We start from the raw sequence: 19202 nt of genomic DNA on the forward strand, positions 1-19202 counted from the left end.
CCCCCTGTCACACTCAAGGCAGGGTCGATGGGGAGGTTGCAGCGCCACCCCCTGTCACGCACAGAGCAGGGCTCATCAGGGGGGTTGGGGCTCTGTACCCAGTCATGCACAGAGCAGGGCCAATCAGGGGGTTGGGGCGCTGCCCCCTGTCACGCACAGAGCAGGGCCCATCAGGGGGGTTGGGGCTCTGTAAGCTGTCATGCACAGAGCAGGGTCAATCGGGGTTGGGGAGCACCCCCCTGTCATGCACAGAGCAGGGCCGATCAGGGGGTTGAGGCACCGCACCCTGTCACACACAGAGCCGCAGGGCGATCGGGGTTGGGGAGCTCCCCGCTATCAGGCACAGAGCAGGGCTGATCAGGGGATTGGGGCGCCTTCCCCTGTCACCAACAGAGGAGGGCAGATAGGGAGGTTGTGGCCCCGCCCCCTGTCACACACAGAACCACAGTGCAATCAGGGGATTTGGGCGCTGCCCCCTGTCACGCTGATCCCGGTGCCGGGAGGCCTCTCGGCTCCGCTGATCCCAGTGCTGGGAGGCATATTACCCTTTTACTATATAGGATAGAGGTCTGGTGCATGGGTGGGGCTGGCTGGTTTGCCCTGAAGTGTGTCCTGGATCTGGGTGGGGGTCCCCACTGGGGTGCCTGGCCAGCCTGGATGAGGGGATGATGGCTGTTTGCAGCTGTTCACACACCCTTCAGGGTGGGGATCCCCACTGGGGTGCCTGGCCAGTCTGGGTGAGGGGCTGAGGGCTGTTTTCAGGCTGGGACTGAAGCTCCCAACTGCTCCTTTTTTCTTTTCTTTTTTTATTCTGGGCCGGCTTTAGCCTGGCTCCAGCTCTGAGGCTTCTGCTGCTGAAAGAAGGTATCTGGTTTGTTTCGGTTCTATAATCGAACTCTGTATCAACTCCAGCTCTGAGATCCCGGGCTCGCTGAAAGCTGGTTTCTGGGGTTTTGTTTAGCTTCTATATTTGTTACAATGTTTCTTAAACTGCAGGCTCAGAGGCCAGCAAGGCAGGCGGGGAACATTGGAGTCCTCCATCACTGAAGCAAGCCATCCTCATGTTAGTTTCAAGCTGCCTGGCTGCCGGCCGCCATCTTGGCTGGTAGTTAATTTGCATATCGCCCTGATTAGCCAATGGGAAGGGTAGCGGTCGTACGCCAATTACCATGTTTCTCTTTTATTAGATAGGATAATATATACTAGAGGCCCAGTGCACAAAATTCGTGTGGGCAGGGGGCGTTCCTCAGCCTGGTTTGCACCCTCTCCAATCCGGGACCCCTTGGGGGATGTCTGCCGATTTAGACCGGATCCCACTAAACTGCTAGTCAGACATCCCTCTCGCAATCTGGGACTGCTGACTCCTGACTGATCACCTGCCTGCCTGATCGCCCCTAACCCCTCTGCCTGCCTTCCTGATCACCCCTAACTGCTCCTGCCTGATTGATCGCCCCTAACTGCTCTCCCCTGCTGGCCTGATCGTCCCTAACTCTGCCTCGGCCCCAGCCACCGTGGTTTTGTACGGAAGGACATGCGGAAGACATCTGGTCTAATTAGCATGTTATGTTTTTATTAGTATAGACCAGCCGTGGGCAAACTACGGCCCGCGGGCCGGATCCGTCCCGTTCGGCTATTCTATCCGGCTCACGGAGCCGAAAGAACGGAGGGTTCTCTTGCTCCCCCCTCCGCTCCTTCACCAGCAGCAGTGTTAACATGGCAACGTCGGGAAACACGGCCACAGCTCCTTCTTCTGAGTCCAGTTTAAGAACCCATTGTGGCCCTCGAGTCAAAAAGTTTGCCCACCCCTGGTATAGACAGAGCCTTAGATTTGGTAAATAAGGTATCTAGAATCACACTTTTTACACCTCACCTGAATTTCTGTAATAGCCCCGCTCAAGTCTGTTTGTCTCTACGCTTACCTTCCCCCCTCCCTTCCCCAGCCTAATTTTTCCATCCAGCTGCCAGTGGTCCTTTGAAAACTAAAGTTGTACCATGATAACTAAAAAACTCTGCAATGTCTCTGTATTTCACTCAAAGTAAATGCTGACGTCCTTACAATGGCCCTCAAGGTCCAGATGACCTAGCCAACCTCCACACCCATCATTATCTCTGACTCATCTCCTACTACTCTCTGCCTTTCTCATGTCTCTCTACCTCACTTCATGCTAGTCTTTAAACATACCAGACATGCTCCTGCTTTAGTACCATACCCTAACTGATCCCTTTGCCTGGAGTATTCTTGATCTATATGTCCATTTAGTTATCTCCCTTACTTCTTCAAAAGCCCCTGCCCAAATGTTACCCTGACCAAAGGCGAGCAAATTGTATATCCTGTGTTCTGTTTGGTGTTCCCACACTCTCTTTATTCTCTTTATTTGAAAAGTGCTTAAAACCTTTTAAAATATTATAATTTACTTATTTTTAATGTATTGTTTATTCTCTAACTACTCCAGCTTGAGTTTTCTAAGAGGACAGAGACCTTACTATTTTCTTGACTGATATATCACAGAACCTGCCACACAGTATGCGTGCAATACACACTAAATTAAAAAATGACTAGAACTGCTGTACAAGCACTTGCTAAAAAGTCCAATAATACCAAATAAACATATTTAAAATAAACACAATGACATTAAAAAGTATATTTTAATAATAAATTCTGATTTATTTTTTAGCTACAACGAAGTTCCCTTGTGCAACGGTGTGCAGTGAAATTTGGAGCTTAATTTCTGAAGATCCACACCAATGGTGACTAGAGAAATATCTCTAGTCTATGCACAGCATATAAATGGAATGCCAATAAGAATGCATTCTAAACAAGTTTAGTACTAGTTTTATACTTTAATTAAAAATGCAAAACTGATTTTTTAAAAAAAACAACAACACAAGTCTTACCGGTAGGTCAGTGAAAGCAATACCTGAAGGGAAAAAAAAGGTGGCATTAGAAGCTGTTTTGCAAAGGCAGACTACGGTGACAAGCTAAATTTCTAATTAAAATGAAAAAAAAAAGAATGGCAAAGGCAGAGAAGAAAAAAAAATTAAAAACCCAAATATAAAATAATGAGTGATTTTTTCTTAATAACGCTAACAGGTCTGACTGAATGCTGACCCTTTTTCAAGATCACACACCAATTTTATTTTGGGGGTACTGCTGTTGACTCTAGGATTTCTGAAATGATTTTAGATATGTCTTCAAAGCTATGTTAGACATCATGTAAGAAAATCAGTTGTAAAATAATCATTTGAATTTCGACCAATATCCAAGGTGCTTTATCCAACCTTATCATTTAATCTTCCTCACTTAGATTTAGCTTTTAAATAATTTTGGAAGGGAAAGATTTTATGTTGCACTAAAAAGGTAAACAATGTAAAATACAGTCTGTTTGTTCTTTAAAAAAAATAAATTTTCTTATAAAAGAATATTCTTGAATAACTTTTGACTACTCTGAAAAAAATTCCTCCTTCAAAGGATAAAGATGTAAACAGTTGAGACTTTCTCTTGAATGTCCTCTGACAGTAATTTCAAGTCATGCTTCAAATACACCTGAATAATGATAATATTGGAATAGGTCTCCTAGCATCCCAAAGTGGTTATTTAATAATCTCCCTTAAAATATTAAAATATATTATTTAGCTGAAAACAATAAACCAAACGCTCCTATAGCACTATATTCATATGTTTAAAAAGACTTGAGTTCTAGAATAATGGCAAGGGGTGATGTTGGTGAATGGGTTAATATCAAATCGTCCAGTCTAAACACATATTAAAACCAATTGGAAGACCACACCAGCACTACCCCTACAGTGCTGATCACCACAGAAAAAGTGAGGGCATTTCTGTTAAATTATCTTCCCACTTGAGATTCTTTAACTATATAATTGTACTGTACCATCAGAAAACTGACTCTATCCATGAAAGTACTAAAGTTAAAAGATAAACTGATCATAAATCTTTACTATATATGCTTTAAAATAAATGTGTATAAATAGTGCTTTGTAGTGAAAGTCTTTTTTGAAACTAGTAAATTAATGCCCTGCCACTCTGGTGAAATAATCTGATTACTTTTAGCTTCATTCATAGAAAAGCAAAGTGACTGTGGGCCAAACAACTATGAAAATTTATTCTAAAAATTTCAGAAAACAATAAAGAATAAATATTTCAATAAAATGTTACCAAACATAATTGCCATTTTCATAAAAGCCTAATCAATTATTTTCCTCAAACATGTCTATTTACAAAACTGCCAAATTTATATTCCTTTAGTAAAAAATTCCTTTTTGCTATTAATTACTCAAATCGCTCTTTACTAAACACTCTCATGAAAACTCCAACTTAATTTCATAGGTTAACACTTTTGACCACTGCAAAATATAGCTATCTAAGCCTATAAATAGTGAGACCACAAAAAGATGCCAGTTTAAGTTGGTATAATTATTTAAATACACAAAAAGCAAGTTTTTTATATTTCTAACTTCCTGATTTGTCAAGATGCTTTTTGAAAAGTGATCTTCAATTGATGAATGATACTCATTAAAACTAAGTAAAAAATTTTCAAATTACGTTAACCTAAATATTGAAATGTTTCTCCTTTGTTTCTTAAATAAAAACTTTTCCATTTCTCCTTTTATAGTAAATACATATTTTAAAAACCTTCATGAGACAGAAATTAAAGCTGTATCAGCTTTTGGTTAAAACTTATCCACTTTGGGAAGTACTACAAGGAACAGTAACTAAATAATATTTTATCTTCTAGATGTTAGATGCTGGACCAGAGGTAAGCACAATTCTCCTATAAAGAGCCAGAGAGAAAATATTTCCTTCTCCTTAAGCCATATGGCCTCTGTTACAGCTACTCAATTCTGCCACCGTAGCAGGAAGGCAGCCATACACAGTGCATAAAAATGGATGTGGCTGCATTCCAGTAAAACTTTAGAAAAAACAGGCAGGAGACAGATTTGGCACATCAAAAGAAATTTGGTTCTAAAGAAATAACTATGCTCACCAATGTTTCACCACTGCATCCCTGGCACCTAGCCTAGAGTGTGGCAAACAATGATGATAAACATTTACTGAGCACTCACTTTGTGTCAGGCAATCAGTTAAGAATTGTACATGCATCATTTCAGTTTAGTCTAACAACCTTAAAAAGGTAGGCATCATAGTGAAACTATTTTACAAACTGAGGCACAGAAATGTGTTAAATAACTTGCATAAGGTCACATGGCCTAAACCAGGAGACAAAATCGGGCAGCTAAAGAAACCATATTAACCACTATATACTTGCCTCTCTATGTGCTTAATAAACATTTATTAATTTATAAATAATGTCAAATGTCTCAAACTTACTTTAAAAAATTGAATGTAATTCCATCATTATGTACCCTTTAAAAAAAAATCTCACATTTTAAAAAGTTTTCTTATTCAGAAGATTTAAATATCTGTAAAAATCTAACAGAAAAAAAACAAAATCACCTCTTCTCATATTTCAAAATAAAATTTCTCTGGAATAAAGTTTAAAAAAACTGTAAAAGACTGATTTTAATTTTAAAATATGCCTTTTGCATTTCTGAACCCAAAGTCATACCTAAGAGAGGATTTCTCCTGGTTTAACACTAGATTGCCCAAGTCATTTTGACTGCTTTTAAATTTCAATTAGAAAAACAATTATGTATATAAGGACACAATGTCTTAGAATTTTGTGACTTTTTGTACAACATATAAATGCGTTTATTAATAATTGTAGTTACCTCCCCCTCCTTCATTTCCGGTATATATTATATGTGTTATACCTATATTGCCCAAAAGCAGTCATTTTGACTGCTTGGGAAATTATGACTCTTATTATTGAATTGAGTAAATTTCTTATATGACCAGTTCGGCTCTGTATTGAAATAACAGTTTTCATTTTTTTTTCGATTACCGTCACATGATAACATACAAGTACATGATAAATTGTAGATACTTGATAAGTTGCAGTTGCTCAATAAGGTAAACTAGTACTTGTTATTCAAATCTTTATGCAGTGATACTTGTTCTAATAAGTTATTTTATTTCTTTTGCGCCCTAAATTCATGAAAGAAATGTCGAATAGAAGTGAGTTATTGGAAAAGCTAAGGAACAAAAGTGAAGAGTGCTCCGATATTATTCTTTCACAATGCAGTCATTTTGACTGCTTTTGGGCAATATAGGTATATACTAAGTTTCAGTCTTTCTAGTGTTAAGATATTCAATATCTTTAGCAGCCAAGACACCTAAGACTACCCCAGTTAACTGCTTTGATAAGTCAAAGCCAGAATAGTAACAACGAATAAATTGAAGGGGCTGTATCTTTATAGAAACCAGTTAGCTATAACAATCAAATTACAAATACATAACAAATTTGCATGGCATCCTTAACATTCTTACACTGGTAAGAATACTTAACCCTTGAACAAAGCAGGGGCTTGGGACACTGACCCCTGTGCAGTTAAAAATCCACATATAACTTCTGAATCCCCACAAATGCTTAACTACTAATAGCCTACTGTTGCCCACTACTCTTACCAATAAATAGTTAACACATAATTTGTACATCATATGTATTATATCCTGTATTTTTACAATAAAACTAGAGAAAAGAAAATGTTATTAAGAAAATCATAAAGAAGATAATACAGTACTGTATGTATTTACTGAAAAAAATCCACATACAAGTGGATTAAAACCTGTTCTATGATGAACTGTGTATAAGGATCTTTTGTGGACTTGAGACAATCTTTAAGTCAGATAACACAGGACTTCAGAATCAATATTAATAATCAGAAGGAAGCATTTTAAGCCAAATATAAATATAAAGACACTCACTTTATATTAAGAATATGTTGAGACACTAATAAAAAATAACTATTACCAATACACTTAGAAATTTAGAATTTTTCTCTGAAATGACAGAAAGAATAGTTTTTGTATTAAAGAATATATATTACGTGTCTAAGCATACCATTTGCAATCTAATTTTTAAATACTGTTTATAAGTAAACTAGAGGCCCGGTGCATGAAATTCGTGCATGGGGGCAGGGGGGAAGGTGTGTGTGTCGCTCAACTAAGCTGTACCCTCTCCAATCTGGGACCCCTCGAGGGATGTCCGACTGCAGGTTTAGGCCCGATCCAGGACTGCTGGCTCCCAACCGCTCACCTGCCTGGCTGCCTGATTGCCCCTAACTGCTTCTGCCTGCCAGCCTGATCACCCCCTAACCCAAGGGTCCTCAAACTTTTTAAACAGGAGGCCAGTTCACTGTCCCTCAGACCGTTGGAGGGCTGGACTATAGTTTAAAAAAAAAAAACTATGAACAAATTCCTATGCACACTGCACATATCTTATTTTGAAGTAAAAAAACAAAACGGGAACAAATATAATATTTGTATTTGCATGTGGCCCGCGGGCCGTAGTTTGAGGACCCCTGCCCTAACCATTCCCCTGCAGGCCCAATCACCCCCAACTGCCCTCCCCTACAGGCCTAGTCACCCCCAACTGCCCTCTTCTGTCAGCCCGGTCACCCCTATCTGCCCTCCCCTGCAGGCCTGATCGCCCCCAACTGCCCTCCCCTGCAGGACATCTTTGACCACATGAGGGCAGTCATCTTGTGTGTTGGAATGATGGTCAATTTGCATATTGCCTCTATTATATAGGATTGAAATTTCTGCCTTCTGGGGATACTCAGTTTTTGACTCCTTTCACTTTATCTCATCAGAAATAATTTGCTATGAATCAAGGCTATTTCAAACAGTAAAAGTACTGTGAAACCTTTATATTTTTAAAACACTAATCTTGCTACCCTTTATGCTTTCCATAATGAGGAGAGAAAAAAACCACAAAAAACCCCTAAAAGAACTGCTATGAAATGGGAGTGTAACAACCATATATAATTTTAAATTTGAAGTATTTTGAGTTCCTATTTAACTAAAAACCCTATTTTTCTATTAGTCTTACAATGAATATGTATCTTCATGTTTTTATTAATCTATTTCTTAATTAGTCACCTACCTGTCTTTCATTCTTAGAAGTGTTGCTGTTATCTGCTTGTTTTAATTCTGATCCCTTTTGCAGAACGTATTGTCACCATCCTTTATCAATCTTTGTTAGCAGTCATGACCTTTAATGTGTCAGTGCCCTTCACTTGGTTGGTAGCATCAAGCTTTTCCTTTATTTTACCCCCATGCTGGACTAAAAACTGACAGCCCTATTTCTTAGCACCTGTTAACCTAGAGAATTGAATCATACGGTGAAGGGCTTTATTCAAAGCAAAGCAGAAAACACTTCTATTATTACAATAAATATCTGAGCATAGGAATTATTTTTAGTTATCCCGATATATGTGATACAATGTGCCTGCACAGAATACAATTTTTCACCATTTTGTCAACTTTCACCTGGAAGGAACAAAGAAATAGCTTCCAGAGGCATCTACTTACAAAGAAGACTATCATAATGCAAGTACAATAATTAACAATATTTGGTTACTTTACATGCAATACATTATGTTAGTACCTAAACTATGTCCATTCTTGGTATAGAAGCAGGTATTGTTGATAAGGTTAACACAACAGCCAATGACATCACCAGTCGTAAAAGTTGGTCCATAAGGTTGTCCCGTTCCAGAAGAACAAAATGAATGTCCATCATCCCCATGATAACCATATGAATGTTTATCCCAGCCTAAAAAGAAAGTTCCAGTATATTTACAATGAAATGAAAAGTTCCACTATGCTACAATTTATCCACAAAGATTATGGAAAAATAAGCAAGAAGAGTACAACAGATAACACAGACATAAAATTCCCAAATGTACATTTAAATTCTCAACAATTACACGACATAATTTCTATATTAAAATACTGTTTACAGCCCACTGGGCATGGCTCAGTGGGTTGAGCATGACCTATGAAATAGGAGGTCAGGGTTCGGTTTCTGGTCAGGGAACATGCCCCAGTTGCAGGCTTGATCCCCAGTGAGGGCCATGCAGGAGGCAGCTGATCAACAATTCTCTCTCATCATTGATGTTTCTCTATCCCTTTCCCTTCCTCTCTGATATCAGTAAAAATAAAAAATAAAAAAATATATATATACACATACACTATTAATAACATTAAGGAAAATGAACTCAACACACAGAATATAAAAACATGTATTAAACAGAGAGGACTCCTAAACAACAACAACAAAAAAGCAAGACACGTTTTCCATGCGTATTTCCTTTGGTAATACACCAAAGGAATTTTGCTTTGATTTGATTTACACACACACACACACACACACACACACGCACAAATATACACACGCGCAGTTTAATATAAAATAGAAGTTTTCTATTTTGCTTTCTAGTTTCAAAAAGCTTACCCCCAAATTAATTTTAAGCATTAGTAAATAGAACACCAGAAATAATCATCTGATTAATAATGGTTTTGAGAAACAGTCTGACATCTGGATTCACACCTTCCTTAATTTACTTTTAACATCAGGCCTACATTCTGAGAATATTAACAACTGAAATATAAACAATTGAAAATGGGTTAAAAGCCAAGAATGTGTTGGGTAGCAAACAGAGCTAACCATATTAAAATGTTTAAAGTTGGTATGACAATGTACTGAAAGTCAAAAATACAATAAATAAATAAATAAATAAAACAAAATGCACGGTATATATGTATTAAATTATGCCAAATAGCAAAGAAATTTCAATTTATTTTAACAACTCAGTTTCTACTTTGGACTTATAGTATAGGTAATTAAAAATACAGAAAATCACTGTACTTTACTATTTCAAGTTATTAACTGAAAGTTTTAGCCACAAAGATCTATGAGACTATACTATATAGTTCAATTACAACTGTACCTGGTAATCTATTCATGTTCACACCTTGAGCAGACAGACCAATTCCCATGTAACTGTTAAAAAAATAAAAAGGAAGAAAAGCAGATTATTATAGTCATATTATATATAAATAACCAATACCAAGTTAAAATTCATAGGATAGCTAAAAAAGTTATTGCAATTCTTTAAATAGCAAAAAGGGAAACATTAAGCAACACTAAAACTCAGATCACAGCAAATTCCAATAATCACACCCAAAGTACCCTATATAATAAAAGCCTAATATGCTAGATCATTCGACCAGCTGCTATCATGTGCACTGACCACCTGGGGGCAGATGCTCTGACCAGTAGGTTAGCTTGCTGCTAGGGTCCAGCTGATCAGGACTGGGCAAGACGGACCGGACACGCCCTGGAGCCCTCCCGCAGTCCCTTCCCGATCTGGACTGGGTGAGACAGGCCAGACACGCCCTGGACAAATCTGTGCACCAGGCAAGTTTTGGTCCGATCCCTGCAGGCCAGGCCAAGGGACCCCACCGTTGGTGCATGGCTCTAGTTGGTAATTATGCACTCTATTAAACAGAGAGGACTCTTACAAAATAAAAAAGACACGTTTTTCATGCAATAAAAATCTTCCCAATTTATTAACACATATTTAGGATTTAGACTTCTAACAAAAAGTACTGAGGAGCTTGTGGAAGAAATACTATATACAGTGGGACCTTGACTTATGAGTTTAATTCGTTCCGAGACCGAGCTCGTTGAGGAACTCGTTAACTCAAATTACTCTATCAACTCAATGCAAAAAATCAGCAGAGAGACAGCTGGTATCTCAAAAAACCCGTTAGTCAGGACACTTGTAAGTCAAGGCCCCACTGTAATAAAAGCGTAGCATGCAAATTGTCCCCTTGACTGAGTTGTCCGGGAGTTTGACCAGGGGACAGGTCTAGTGGGGGAAGGGAGGAAGGCCCCAACCTGCCCTAGGCTCTTGGGACCGTACCAGTGCACAAATTTCATACACTAGGCCTCTAGTGTTAAATAAGAAACAAATGGGGCCCAGCTGGTGTGGCTGAGTGTCAGCCCATGAACCAGGAGGTCACGGTTCGATTCCTGGCCAGAGCACATGCCAGGGTTACAGAAAGACTTGATCCCCAGTAGGGGGTGTGTAGGAGGCAGCTGATCAATGTTTCTCTCTAATAAATGTTTCTGTCTACCCCTCTCCTTTCCTCTCTCTAAAAGCAATTTTTAAAAAATTGATTTTAAACCAATGTTTCGAAAGGACACAGTAAAAATCCAGAATGCACAACTATACAAAATAACAGATACATACTTAGAAAAAATGTCAATTTCATATAAAAACATCTGAAATCCTTAATAAAATTACACTAAAAAGTATATACTATAGAGTATCTATATATTGGTTTTTGAAAAGTGTTTTGGCAAATTCACAAAACTCACCTAAACATAAGACTCTCAATTATTAGTTTTTGAAACCAGAAGAAAATTATCTCCACAAAAGAAATACAAGAGAAGATAATTATTAAGGTATGCAATTAATTTTTAAAGTGTTATAAAATACTAATAAAACCTGATAAAAATAGTTCAAAAAGAGAAAAGTCTAAAACAATACACTTGTCAGTACTGAAGCAAAAAGAAAACCTAAAAAAAACACATCTGAATCCAATTTGTTAAAAAGCTAATTGACTGTGATTGTATCAAGACTTAAAATGGCATTTAACAAATTTCAGGTACCATTCCTAATAAAAACTCAAATAAAATAAGAATAAAAGTAAACTCCTTAAGTATGACACACGTTTTTCCAAATATATTCAGAGCAAGCAAAATATTCAATAGTGAAATACTGAAACCATTTCCATTAAAATCAGAAATATGAAGATGCCTATAATGGTTAAACATTGTTTTTGAATGTTTCAGATAATTCAAAATTAGAACACTAAGTGACCTCTAAAAATATTAAAATATAAAATCATGTTCATTTTTAGCTGCTGTTATTCTGTACACAAAATCTACTCAACTCTGAATGAATATTCACTGACATCTCACAAGAAAACATCAAATCCAGAAGATAGTGGAATGAAATATATAAAAGTACAGAAAGGGAAGTGGGGGACCCATGCCAATACAGGGTGTTATATTCATGGAAATAACCTTCAAGAATGAAAATAAAATGAAAACATCTATACATATAAAGAGGTGATATGCTAATTGTCCATTACGTGTCCCAGTAATGACCAATTTGCATACTGACAGACCAGCAGGAGGGTGGGCACGCACAGCAGGGGAAGGGCGGCAGGTGGGAGCCAAGTTCCCGGGGGTCTGAGGAGAGTGCCTGACACTAGCCTGGACTGCAAAGAAGGAAGAGGAAGCAGCCACGGGGAGCTCTTCCAATCCCCCTGCACAGACACCCTACCCCAGCCCCCGCACCACTGGGGGGAAGGACGAACACCCTACCCTGGTCCCTGCACCCCCAGGGGGACAGGGAGGCTGACTGGACGGGGAGAAGACCCAGCCTCAGGGGTAGCTGCAGCCCACACCTCCGACTCCCTATCTCTTGTCCTGCCACACCCGCCAGGAGCGCCCACAACAATAGCACACCAGCAACCACCCGTCAGCACCCCTGAGACACCCAGGCCCGTGGCCCGCTGCTGCCGGACCCCCTCCACTGGGGCTGAGCACGCCTCCCCTCCCTACAACTCCAGACCTGGGTGGAAGCAGACCTGAGCGGCCCCCCAGGGTCAGGACCGCCCCCCCCCGCCCCCGCACCTCCCCCCCACAGCAGCAGCACCATCTCCTCAGCGAAAGTGCGCTGAACCTCCCTGGGGGCATGGCTAAACCCGCCCTCCTAGCTCGCCTGGCTCCGTCCTGGCCCGGCCCCCACCCTGCTCTAGGAGATTGGAGCCCTGCCCTGAGCAGATACAGCTGTGAAATAGCCACATACAATTTAAAGAATGGCACCAAGTGGGAAGGTTTGACAGTTACTCCCCCTTCGGTCTCGCACCCCCCCTAGTTGCCCCCCTAACACCCTGCCCCCCACCAGTGCCTCCAGGGATGACCATTGCTACAGGGCTGCTGGCCAGAGCCCACCCCTCCGAGGCCTGCAGAACCCTCTGCAAAGTTTCCATAGCTACAGTCCCAGGAAACAATCGTGCCCTCCTCCCCTAATCAGCACCTGCTACCTGCAAGGGTACCTGTGGGTTTAAAAATAACAATCCTTCCCATTTAGACATCACTTACTTGATGAAACATTTCTAGGTTTATTAGCTCAGAACCTCCTCATGACAACCCAGTGAGGTAAGCGGAGAAGAGATTACAATTCCCATGGTATATGCATATGTATTCAGAAATGAAGCTCAGAGAGGAAAAGTGTCAAGCCCAGTGGTTCCCAAGGTGCAGCACATGCCCCACTGGGGGGGGGGGGGGGGAATTTGATTTTAAGTGGGGGCAATTCGAGAATGAGTTAACAGTGAATTTTTTGCACTTCTTATGGTTCTAGGGGGCCTCATCTACAGCATTTCCTACCTAATAAAAGGCTAATATGCAAATGACCGAATGGTGGAATGACCGGTCACTATGATGCACACTGACTACCAGGGGACAGACACTCAACACAGGAGCTGCTCCCTGGTGGTCAGTGTGCTCCCACAGGGGGAGTGCTGCTCAGCCAGAAGCCGGGCTCACGGCTGGTGAGCACAGCAGCAGTGGTGGGAGCCTCTCCTGCCTCCGTGGCAATGCTAAGTATGTCCGACTGACGGCTTAGGCCCAGTAAGCCGTCAGTCAGACATCCCCCCAGGGATCCCGGACTGCGAGAGGGCACAGGCCAGGCTGAGGAAACCACCACCCCCCCCCCCACCCCAAGTGCACGAATTTCGTGCACCAGACCTCTAGTTTTTAGATAAAACAAAAATAATAGAATCTGTTACCAGCACACCTGCACTAAGAAAAATGCTAAAGTAAGTCTGCCAAATTGAAATGAAATGACATCAGATAGTTGGACTTTCAGAAAGGAATGAAGAGCACTGGAAAGAATTCACACATGGGTACGTAATAAAAGACTGATTTCACTCTTAATCTTCTTAAAATATATCACTCTTCAAAGCAAAGACAACATTTATTATGCAATTTATAAGATATATAGATGTAATACATATGAAAACTACAGCAAAAACAAGAGGGAGCCAATGAACCTATATAATTGGAAGTGTTTACATTTTATGTGAAATGATACAACGTTCTCAGGAGATTATGAAAACAGGCATCTATATATATAAAAGCCCAGTGACGGGAATGGAAGAATGACCAGAACTACCAGAATGACTGGTGGCTATGATGTGCACTGTGGCAGCCAACCAGCCTGATCCGGCCCCAATCAGCCCCCAACACCCCAGTCGGGGGCAGGGCCAGCCACCAACTGTCTGCAGCCCCTCCCCCTGGCTGCCCCCCCACCCCGCACTGATCAGCCTAGGGACCCCACCCGTGCACGAATTCGTGCACCAAGCCTCTAGTATATAATACAATCTCTAGAGCAAACACTAAAAACTTCAAAAAGATATAGTTAAAAAGCCACTAGGTAAATTAAGATGGAATTCTAGAAATATATCAAATAATAATCCTATCTAATAAAAGAGAAACATGGTAATTGGCGTACGACCGCTACCCTTCCCATTGGCTAATCAGCGAGATATGCAAATTAACTGCCAGCCAAGATGGCAGCCGGCAGCCAGGCAGCTTGAAACTAACATGAGGCTTGCTTGCTTCAGTGACAGAGGAAACCAACGTTCCCCGCCTGCCTTACCGGCCTCTGAGCCTGCAGTTTAAAAAACATAGTTACAAATATAGAAGCTAAAAAGAAAGCCAGAAACCTGCTTTCAGCGAGCCCGGGATCTCAGAGCTGGAGTTGATGCAGAGTTTCGATTATAGAACCGAAACAAACCAGATACCTGCTTTCAGCAGCGGAGGCCTAAGAGCTGGAGCCTCAGAGCTAAAACTAGCCCAGAATAAAAACAAAAAAGAAAAAAAGGAGCAGTTGGGAGCTTCAGTCACCTGCCAGCCTGAAAACAGCCCTCAGTCCCTCACCCAGGCTGGCCAGGCACCCCAGTGGGGACCCCCACCCTGAAGGGTGTGTGAACAGCTACAAACAGCCATCATCCCCTCATCCAGGCTGGCCAGGCACCCCAGTGGGGACCCCCACCCTGATCCAGGACACCCTTCAGGGCAAACCAGCCAGCCCCACCCATGCACCAGGCCTCTGTCCTATATAGTAAAAGGGTAATATGCCTCCCAGCACCGGGATCGGCGGAGCCGCGAGGCCTCCCGGCAACAGGATCAGCGTGACAGGGGACAGCACCCAAACGCCCTGATGGCCCTGGGGCTCTGTGTGTGACAGGCTGTGGCACCCCAACCCCCTGACCGGCCCTGCTCTGTGTGTGACAGGGTGTGGCGCCCCAACCTCCCCCCCACGGGCCCTGCTCTGTGTGTGACGGGGTAGAGCCATAACCTCCCCATCAGCCCTGCCCTGACTGTGAGAGTGGCGGTGCCCCAACCCCGTGATCATCCCTGCTCTGTGGGTGATAAAGGGCGGCACCCCAAACCGCCCCCCCTCCCACGGGCCCTGCTCTGTGTGTGATGGGGTAGAGCCATAACCTCCCCATCGGCCCTGCCCTGAGTGTGCCCCAACTCCCCTATTGGCCCTGCTCTGTGCGTGACAGGGGGAGCTCCCCAAACCCCTGATGGGCCCTGCTCTGTGCGTGACAGGGGGGAGCTCCCCAACCCCGATTGACCCTGCTCTGTGAGTGACAGGGGGCAGCGCCCCAACCCCTTGATTGGCCCTGCTCTGTGCGTGACAGGGGGAGCTCCCCAACCAACCCCCTGATTGACCCTGCTCTGTGCATGACAGGGGGGAGCTCCCCAACCCCCTGATTGACCCTGCTCTGTGTGTGACAGGGTACGGAGCCCCAACCCCCTGATGGGCCCTGCTCTGTGCGTGACAGGGTACGGAGCCCCAACCCCCTGATGGGCCCTGCTCTGTGCGTGACGGGGTGGCGCCGCAACCTCCCCATCGACCCTGCCTTGAGTGTGACAGGGGGCGGTGCCCCAACCCCCCAATCGGCCCCTACCCTGAGCGTGACTGAGGGTGGCATCACAATCTCCTGTTCCGCCCTGCTCTGTGCATGACAAATGGCGGCACCCCAACTCCCCAATCGGCCCTGCTCTGAGCCCGACCAGGGGCTGCACCTAGGGATTGGGCCTGCCCTCTGCCACCCGGGAGCAGGCCTAAGCCAGCAGGTCGTTATCTCCCGAGGGGTCCCAGACTGCGAGAGGGCACAGGCCGGCCTGAGGGACCCCCCTTTACTCCCCGAGTGCACAAATTTTTGTGCACCGGGTCTCTAGTAATATATAAACATCAGGTAGTGTTTAACCCAGGAATGCTAGGTTGATTTAATAAACACAAATCAATGTATTTTACTAAATTAGGCCTACCTCAAAAAATAAGAAATACTGGTAATAAACCATCTAACTCTGCAAATTGAAGAATTAGAATAAGAACAACAAGAAAAGTCCAGTGCAAGCAGAAGGAAGGAAATAATAAAGATCAGAGTGGAAATATGTGACATAGAGACCAAAAAAACAATACAAAAGATCAATGAAATCAAGAGCTGGTTCTTTGAAAGGATAAACAAGATTGATGAACCTCTCGCCAGGCTCACCATGAAGCAAAGAGAGGACCCAAATAAACAAAATCAGAAATGAAAGAGGTGAAATAAGAACAGACCCCACAGAAATACGAAGAATCGTAAAAAAAAAAAATACTATGAGCAACTCTACTCCAACAAACTGATCAACTTAGAAGAAATGGACATATTCCTAAAAAACACGACTTTCTAAAACTCAACCAGGAGGAATCAAAAAGTCTGAATAGGCCAATAACTATGGAGGAAATTGAAGCAGTAATCATAAAACTTCCAACAAACAAAAGCCCTGGACCAGACAGCTTCACAGGGGAGTTTTATCAAACATTCAAAGAAGAAAAAAACCCAATCCTCCTCAGACTATTCCAAAAAATTCAAGAGAAAGGAGCACTTCCAAGCTCTCTCTACAAAGCCAGCATTACCCTAATCACAACACCAGATAAAGACAATGCAAAGAAAGAGAATTATAGGCCAATATTCCTCATGAATATAGACGCCAAAATCCTCAGCAAAATTCTAGCAAATCGAATCCAGCATTACATTAGAAAGATCATACACCATGACCAAGTGGGATTTATTCTGGGGATGCAAGGATGGTACAACATCTGCAAATCAATAAATATGATATACCACATAAACAAACTGAGAGATGAAAACCATATAATCACATCCATTGATGCAGAAAAAGCATCTGACAAAATCCAACACCCTTTCTTGCTAAAAACTCTCAGCAAGGTGGGAATAGAAAGGTCATACCTCAACATAACAGCCATATATGATAAACCCACAGCCAACATCATACTCTATGGGCAAAAACTAAACCCATTTCCCCTAAGAACAGGAACAAGACAGGGATGCCCACTCTCACCACTCCTGTTCAACATAGTACTTACTGGAAGTGCTAGCTATAGCAATTAGACAAGAAGAATAAAAGGCATCCAAATTGGAAAAGAAGAAGTAAAACTGTTCTTATTCGCAGATGACAGGATATTGTACATAGAAAACCCTAAAGACTCCATCAAAAACTACTAGACTTAATAAATGAATTCAGCAATGTAGCAGGATACAAAATTAACACCAAGAAGTCTATGGTTTTTCTATACACCAATAATGAACTCACAGAAAGAGAAATTTAAAAAGCAATCCCATTTACCATTGCTACAAAAAATTTAAGATACCAAGGGATAAACTTAACCAAGGAGACAAAGAACCTGTACTCAGAAAATTTCAGGACACTAAAAAGAGAGATAGAGGAAGTCATGAACAAATGGAAGAATATACCATGTTCAAGGATTGGTAGAATCAACATCATTAAAATGTCCATACTACCCAAAGCAATCTATAAATTCAACACAATCCCTATTAAAATACAAATGGCATACTTCAAAGACCTAGAACAAATTCTCCAAAAATTCATCTGGAATAAAAAAAAGACCCCCAAATAGCTGCAGCAATCTTGAGAAAAAATAACAATGTTGGAGGGAACATAATACCAGCTATCAAGCTATTCTCAAAACTGCCTGGTACTGGCACAAGAACAGACATATAGACCAATGGAACAGAACAGAGAACCCAGAAATCAACACAAGCCAGTATGCTCAATTAATATTTGACAAAGGAGGCAAGATGATACATTGGAGACAAGACAGTCTCTTCAATAAATGGTGTTGGGAAAACTGGACAGATACTTGCAAAAAAAAATGAAACTAGACCACCAACTTACACCATATACAAAAATAAACTCAAAATGGATAAAAGGACTTAAACATAAGATGGGAAACCATAAAAATCTTAGAAGAAGCCATAGGCAACAAAAGAGCAGACATTTGTCTTAGCAGTATCTATACTGATACAGCTCCTAGGGCAATGGAAACTAAAGAGAAAATAAACAAATGGGACTATGTCAAAATAAAAAGCTTCTGCACAGCAAAAGAAACCATCAACAAAACAACAAAAAGCCCACTGCATGGGAGAACATATTTGCCAATGTTATCTCCGATAAGAGTTTAATCTCTAACATTTACAGGGAACTGATACAACTTAACAAAAGGAAGCTAAACAATCCAATCAAAAAATGGGCAAAGGACCTAAATAGACACTTTTCGAAACAGGACATTCAGAAAGCCAAGAAACATATGCAAACATGCTCAAAGTCACTAATAATCGGAGAGATGGAAATCAAAACAACAATGAGGTACCATCTCATACCTGTCAGAATGGCTATCATCAACAAATGACAAGTGCTGGAGAGGATGTGAACAAAAAGGAACCCTCCTTCACTGCTGGTGGGAATGTAGACTGGTGCAGCCACTGTGGAAAACAGTATGGCATTTCCTCAAAAAATTAAAAAATGGAACTGCCATTTGACCCAGTAATACCACTTCTAGGAATATATCCCAAGAAACCAGAAACACCAATCAGAAAGGATATATGCATCCCTATGTTCAAAGCAGCACAATTTACAATAGCGAAGATTTAGAAACAGCCTAAATGCCCATCAGCAGATGAATGGATTAGAAAACTGTGGTACATCTACACAATGGAATACTACACTGCTGTAAAAAAGAAATAATCCTTACCATTTGGAACAGCATGGATGGATCTGGAGAGCATTATGCTAAGTGAAATAAGCCAGTCACTGAAA

At 41.6% G+C, this 19202-nt stretch overlaps 1 protein-coding gene across 3 annotated transcripts in view; it reads right to left on the reverse strand.

Moving 5' to 3' along the window:
* RANBP9 (RAN binding protein 9) overlaps positions 1-19202 on the reverse strand; it is a 104322-nt gene that overhangs the window by 35070 nt on the left and 50050 nt on the right. For all 3 annotated transcript variants that reach the window (XM_059688663.1, XM_059688665.1, XM_059688664.1), the window contains exons 3-5: positions 9874-9926; positions 8529-8696; positions 2896-2918 (exon numbers count right to left, since the gene is read on the reverse strand). In XM_059688663.1, coding sequence (XP_059544646.1) covers positions 2896-2918; positions 8529-8696; positions 9874-9926 — 244 coding nt within the window. The remainder of the gene's footprint in view (positions 1-2895; positions 2919-8528; positions 8697-9873; positions 9927-19202) is intronic.

Source organism: Myotis daubentonii, chromosome 3, assembly GCF_963259705.1.
Source record: "Myotis daubentonii chromosome 3, mMyoDau2.1, whole genome shotgun sequence".
In the NCBI taxonomy this organism is placed as follows: domain Eukaryota; kingdom Metazoa; phylum Chordata; class Mammalia; order Chiroptera; family Vespertilionidae; genus Myotis; species Myotis daubentonii.